We start from the raw sequence: 6,269 nt of genomic DNA, 5'->3' as shown, positions 1-6,269 counted from the left end.
AACGTTTTAATGAATGTGTTTATTTAAATTATGAACAACATATACCTAGTTCGTACATTAATGAACTTAATGCAAAGTGTAGAATTTAACTAGATTGCAGTGACGAGTTCTTGATGGTATCAAGCTTACGACCGACTGGCTCCAATTTAATGGATGTCGTAAACAGACTGAAGAGCTAATTCGGGCTTGTCATAGCCCAACTCTTCGGGAGTATTGATACCCAGTTCATCCAATGTCGGTCTTATCTCTTGCAGGATGTAAGGATAGATCACTTTCACTTCGTTTCCACACTTTTCCTTGATGGATTCCAAGAATCGAATGGTAAGTGCGAAATCGTTTAATCGCCGGCAGGCTCTTAATGCTGCGCAAATGATCTTGGGTTCGGGAATCAGATCCATACCTAAAAAGAGAAACAGCTTGTAAGTATCGCCGTGCCGTTAGCTAATTATAAGTTTAAATCTTATTAAAAAAGATCTGCCAAAATACTGAGATGTTGATAGATTATTATAGTCCGTTTTAATGATAATTTCGAATTATATGAAATTTATTTTGCGCCTGTCAAAGGGACTCAAGGCGGTGGTGCCGGTTTTGCCCTTTACACCATGACGATGTAGAGGAATTGCTAACATCTCTGCTAAAGAGTGACATAAAACCGAGTAATTAATAAATTTTATTTACCAGCCAGGTCATTCATTGCTTTTCGAATTTCCCAGTGATCGATGTCCTTGCGATTGAAGAAGTTCTCCATCCTGGTGTCGAATTCTTCATCGGTCTCGGTGGGGCCGTGAGAAGCTCTGGAGTTTACGACGGCGACAGTCGTCGTGCGCTGCAGGAGATTATGTCGGAGAGCCGCTCCAGCTCGTCCAGCCACAACACGCAGCATTGTCGCTTCTTCTGGTTGAAGTTATCGTAAAACCGACAGGAACTGCTCGCAGCTCTCAACTTCAACCCTGTTGCGTAAACGACGAAGGACGATGACCACACGACGACGGAAATAGGAAACTCGAGTCAAAAGGTATAGTAGAGAGCAGAAATAAGTTGGGAGATTGCTCACGGACAGGATCGCGTTCTGTGCTGCCTCCCGGTGGAGGATGAGGACGACTACCGCACTTGACACCAGGTCTTGGTCTATCGCGCAATCATTTGCGCAGCCATCGTAAAAAGGTTAATGTCCGATCACTCCGCGAGTTGGTCATCTAGTACATTCGTTATTCCATGGCACGAGTCAGGGCACCTGGGGCGGCTGGTGTGCGGTGCAATTGTTACAGACAGTTACAGGTCACTTGTACAAAGTTTCCTGTTTTTTTTCGTACGATCCTCGTACGCGAAGCTCGTCAAGCTGTGGCCACAACCGCAAACCATGGGGTCAAAAAAGCACAAAAAACACAAACGGGAAAGGATCGAAGGTGAGAAGAGAAGTAGAGAGTTAAAGGGAGTGCTGCTCGGTCGAACGGGTGCGAACGGGCGGCGTTCGACGCCACCGCGGCATCGCGGCGCGATACGTATCCGGCGGAATATTAATTGAAAAAGCGTTCACCAGTTTGTTACGGCGGTTCGGGTAATAGTACTTCCTACGAGATAATCTTTGTATCAATCATGGGCTTTGCTCCGTTCCTCATGCTCCTTTAATTACGAGGGACTCGAACCGCAATCGCCGCCGTATCTAAGGTTTCATTACTCTTTTTTTATGCGTACGTTCAACCAGGTCTCATTATTCGCGTCGCTCGATCGTGCGTTTCATTCTTTGACACCTGTTTCGAGTGATACGGTGAAGCACGGGCAAGCCAGTGATTAGCTTTATTGACGAAGTGTCTTTTTTTTTCAGAATGTAATATTGCCGATAGAGCATCGTTCATTCATTGTTTGGAGATTCGAATAAAGATAGCAAGGGGACGAGCCTCTAAGTAGTCCGTATCGTTCCTACGGCGTGCGTCCAGGGAGACTCCTTCGGAAGGGACGAGACGGCGTCCTTCGAACGAGCGATTCTTCCCTTTTACTATCTTGCTTCGAGTCTTCCTTGTACTCATAGTTTAATGATGCGCAGGAACGTTGACTACGTTTTCACCATGGACGAACTGAGAATGAGGTTGGAGTAAAATCGAGGTGGATTCAAAAGTAGAGACGAAGTTCCGCAGCGACGGGTGCGACGTGGAAGTAAGTGGGCCGCAACTGCGGATTCTGATCGGTCGCACGACGGAAACTGGCTACGCTCACGAAACGACTCCGTCGTCCCGAGTCTCCTCGGATGTATCGTCGTCTGGAATCGGTCGAAGCTTTCCATGAAATGAAGCGAACGTAGTTAGGTTAGAACTAGCCAAGGCTCTTAGGCGCCTGTCATCGCGCATTAATTTACACGCATGAGCAACGCATAATTATCCGTACAAGAACGCCATCCGATCAATGCGATCTCCTAGTTATATTCTCGGTGCGTACGGCGCTTGCGAAAGATTTCTCGTTCCGATTTTCACATTCTCATACCAAACCGTCCCATTCGACGAGGACATTTCCGCAAATGCTCGTTTCGTACCGCTCGGAAAGTGCTTCGATCTCGCTTTCAGTTCGTCGAATGTGAAAACAAGGTAACTCGCGGGCGCACTCCGTCGAAAAGCTTGTCTGATTTGTTCCGTCGTGGAGTAGACCGAGACCCCTTGATCCCGGTTAGTCCCCTAAACGATTCGTCCGTTGAGATCGCGTCGCGTCCCCCTCTTGCATGAACCAAAGTGGAACGGGCCACGCCAAGCTCTGTCCGATGCTTCGACGCTTCGCCCTGTTGAAGGTGGCTACACGCGTTATGATAAATTGTAGCGATTAACAATCCAAGCATTTAAGTCGAGTTTCTTCGTGGCGTCAAGTCAACATACACAAATTTGTACGGGTTTGTCGCAACGATTTGTAGGGTGTAGCCACCATAACCTCTCCTCCGGAGACCCTTCGGAGGGAATCTGACAGAAGAAACCGAGTTTCAGAAACTTCGCAGCAGTTTTTGTATTTCATCTCTCTCTCAAATTTAAAACCTACCAAGAAAGATTCATGACCGTTCTGTCAGATTCTTGACGAAGAGATCCTGGTTTCGCAGGATGTCGGAGGACATGTCATAATCAAATGTGTCCTGCAGACGAACGATACCCGACGGCGACGATTGGGGAGAAGCCGCCGAGCCTGAAGCTGATCCTGAAGGTCGGCAACTGTGGCACGCCTGAGTCTCCCGGTTACGAGTCACCTAATCCCACCACTACGGCGTCGACGACGACGTCGACGACGGGGGCGACGCTCTTGACCGACCATCCCGCAGCAACGCTGGCCGCCGCGATGCCGAACGCGGGGGCAGCGGCCATGCTGTCCCACCGCTATCAAGGTAGATTACCCTAACACCGTAAAGGGACCTTTTCACTGCATTGTTACATAATTGCTATTTCCTTCTTTATGATCTCCATAAACACGTATTAAAGTTTCAAATTATTCGGTGCACCCAGTTTGGAGAAAAGTTTTATAATTATTTTTACGTTTTGTGTATATTGAACAACATATCGCCTTAAGAGTGCTATTTTTGGAAATGTCGAGGCGNATATATATATATAGAATATCTCTTTCATATCACCTTAATACCTTAATTGGTACCGCCCTGCCCACGTAACGAGAATCACTCTTCCCCAGGTATGGAGTACTCCCTCGCCCCCACGGAATCCGAGTACGACCGCTACATGGGCCACAAGAAGCTGAAGAAGAAGAAGAAGAAGAAGGACAAGCGACACAAGCATCACAAGGAGAAGAAGCGACGCCGGGAGGAGTCGAGCCAGGAGTCGGTAGGTGACGCAGCAGATGCAGAAGACGGCGTCGTGCCGACCACGCCTGCGCCGGTTTCGGGGCCAACCCCGATCCCAATGGTAGCGACGGTGACGACGCCGGTGGTGCCAGAGACGGCCAAGAAGCAGCCACCCCTGGAGGCCGCAGCAGCGGGTCCGGGTAGCGGTCTCTCGCCGCACCGCGAGCCTCGCACCTGCGTCCTCAGGAAGATCGCCGAGCGCACCCCTCTCCAGAGGTTGCTGGAGCACCTGCTGAGGTCTCTGGAGAAGCGCGACCCCCAACAATTCTTCGCCTGGCCCGTGACCGACAACATCGCTCCCGGGTACTCGCAGATCATCGCCAACCCGATGGACTTCAGCACGATCAAGCAGAAGATCGACGAGAACGCGTACCGCAACCTGACCGAGTTCGTTGATGACTTTAAACTGATGTGCGACAACGCGACGACCTACAACCATCCGGACACGATCTACTTCAAGGCGGCGAAGAAGCTGCTACACGTGGGCCTGAAGATGATCACCCCGGAGAAGCTGGCCCAGCTCAGGCCGGTCTTGACGTATATGCGCGACATCTCGAGAGACGAGCTAGGCTTCGACCTTGGCCTCGAGGACCCTGAGAACTTAGACGGACCCATCCTAACCGAGGAGCAGATCGAGAAGGAACGGGAAAGAGAGGAACGCCACGAGGAAGAGGCTGAAGAGCTGCGCAAGGAGAACCGCAGGAAGATACGTTTAGCTGGTCTTGGAAAATTTGAGGCCATCCCTGACGACATGACCCCTGAAGAGATCCTGAGCCAGGCAAGGGGCGCCGCCAAGACGGCCGCGGATAAATTAACCCTAAAGAGGCTGGATTCCAAGATGGGATTCTTGCGCCAGAAGAAGGACGGCACCACCAGTCTGCAGATTATCGTTCCAGGTGACGGGGTCATCCCGGGGACCAACCAGAGGCCCGTGTCCTTGGGACAGCTCATCGGCAAGCTGAACCACGGGACCGGGGCTTTGGCAGGGTTCCGGGAGGACCGGCGCAACATGTCCAAACCGGTGAAGCCGCTTTATTACGGCGCCTTCGGATCCTACGCTCCCAGCTACGACTCGACCTTCGCCAATCTCACCAAGGACGAGACCGACCTCGTTTACCAAACCTACGGCGACGAGACCGCCGTCCAGTACGCCGAGTCCATCCTCGACTTCGCCAAGGACTGCGACTACACCCTGACCATGGTCGACGACCTCCTGGACATCCTCACCGGCGGGGACCACCGCAAGACGAAGAAGCTTCTTGAGGAGAAGAGGCGCCTCCGTGAGGAGGAGGAGAAGATCGAACACCTGCTGGAGAAGCCCCCCAGGGATGCCGATCGCAACCAGAAGCTCGACAAAGTCAAGGTTGACGTGGACCAGCTGAAGACCCTGTCGGAGTTTGGGATCGACGTCAACTTCTTGGACAATATCGGTATGTTCTCTCTCTATCCTGGGTCCTTGGGTTATCCTCTGTTTCTAATTCTTTCCTTTTCTTCTTGTAGAGGAGGAACTCAAGCTGAGCGAAGAGCGGTTAGCTTTGCAGAACAGGCTGGACGACACCTCGCAGATGTTGGGTCGCCTCCGAAGAGCGCAACATGACCGGTTGTCTGCCCCGCCTCCGGCGCATCTCTCGAACGTACCGAAGCCCCAGGAGTCCGAGATGATGCTGGCGGAGAAGATTACCGAGAGTCTTGCGGATATCGCGAAGAAGTTGCCACCCTCGGCTATCGCACCCATCGATGGACTCAGGCGCGCCATGGGCATCGCCACGGTCGGCGCCCAGGAACCGATGGACGTCGACCCGGTTCCATCCACCGATGGCTCGGCGTTGACTCCTAGAACGGATAGGGTGACGCAAAACTTGATGACGACTCAGAGTCCACCGTCCGTTCGAGGGGCCGACCTGTTGGCGACTGCTGGAGCGCCTGGATCATCTGTGGCTGCTGGACCCCAGGGTCAGCAGCAGATCGGTATGGCTGCTCCCGGCCAACAGTCCGTCAGCATGCAAATGGGCTTGGGACACGATCAGAGCAATCCTCTTCTTGGACCAGAGGCCACCTCCGTTGCCGTTCCTGTTGTGGTTTCGGTACCGGTCCCTGTTCCCGTGGTACCCGACCTGGAGTCAGAACTTCGCGAATTCCTCGAGAGCGATCCCACTCTGGGCCACTCGCCTCTCCACGACGACAAGACGCTCGAAGACATTTTGTCCGAGTCTTAGCTGTAAACCCACTAGGTCGAGCTTTATTTATGTGTATACATCGTCGCGGTTACGAGAGGCTGTACATACTTATTACGATCTGTTGATATGATAAGCTTAAAGAGTTCGAGGAATACCAATAAAAATCGTGTCGTCTTTTGCATTTAGGTATTTGGTTTGGTTTGTCTTCTTCATCACTGTTTCAACCAGAGATGAGTTGGGAGATTGCTCACGGAAGGGATCGTGCGATC

The 6,269-nt window shown here is 51.6% G+C and overlaps 2 protein-coding genes across 3 annotated transcripts; one reads left to right on the top strand and one right to left on the bottom strand.

The window, feature by feature from the left end:
* On the bottom strand, nt 1-1,012 carry LOC105697260 (cytochrome c oxidase subunit 5A, mitochondrial). Its single transcript, XM_012420421.2, has 2 exons — nt 679-1,012; nt 1-400 (listed from the first exon to the last, which is right to left on the bottom strand). The coding sequence occupies exons 1-2, from the start codon at nt 881-883 to the stop codon at nt 147-149; spliced, it is 459 nt and encodes a 152-aa protein (XP_012275844.1). The 5' UTR covers nt 884-1,012; the 3' UTR covers nt 1-146.
* A 34-nt stretch (nt 1,013-1,046) lies between these two features.
* LOC105697259 (bromodomain-containing protein 7) lies at nt 1,047-6,185 on the top strand. 2 transcript variants are annotated; one of them, XM_012420418.1, is made up of 5 exons: nt 1,047-1,406; nt 1,826-1,828; nt 3,116-3,355; nt 3,655-5,253; nt 5,324-6,185. In XM_012420418.1, exons 1-5 carry the CDS (start codon nt 1,169-1,171, stop codon nt 6,037-6,039), a joined length of 2,796 nt encoding a protein of 931 aa, XP_012275841.1. In that variant the 5' UTR covers nt 1,047-1,168; the 3' UTR covers nt 6,040-6,185. The 2 variants fall into 2 exon arrangements, with proteins under 2 accessions (XP_012275841.1, XP_012275842.1); XM_012420419.1 differs by lacking the exon at nt 1,826-1,828.
* Nucleotides 6,186-6,269: the final 84 nt, after the last annotated feature.

This window comes from Orussus abietinus, unplaced genomic scaffold (genome assembly GCF_000612105.2).
Source record: "Orussus abietinus isolate OABI.00-Male unplaced genomic scaffold, Oabi_2.0 scaffold261, whole genome shotgun sequence".
Classification (NCBI taxonomy): Eukaryota; Metazoa; Arthropoda; class Insecta; order Hymenoptera; family Orussidae; genus Orussus; species Orussus abietinus.
The sequence above is the reverse complement of the archived record's forward strand: the minus strand, read 5'-3'. Positions and strand labels throughout refer to the sequence as shown.

Excerpts from the sequence above, each read along its gene's own strand:
- LOC105697260 (XM_012420421.2), bottom strand. The coding sequence starts at position 883 with ATGCTGCGTGTTGTGGCTGGACGAGCTGGAGCGGCTCTCCGACATAAT. Across the intron at positions 401-678 it reads AGCAATGAATGACCTGGCTG|GTATGGATCTGATTCCCGAA; the intron begins GTAAATAAAATT and ends TTCTCTTTTTAG.
- LOC105697259 (XM_012420418.1), top strand. The coding sequence starts at position 1,169 with ATGTCCGATCACTCCGCGAGTTGGTCATCTAGTACATTCGTTATTCCA. Across the intron at positions 3,356-3,654 it reads GCTGTCCCACCGCTATCAAG|GTATGGAGTACTCCCTCGCC; the intron begins GTAGATTACCCT and ends ACTCTTCCCCAG. Across the intron at positions 5,254-5,323 it reads CAACTTCTTGGACAATATCG|AGGAGGAACTCAAGCTGAGC; the intron begins GTATGTTCTCTC and ends TTCTTCTTGTAG.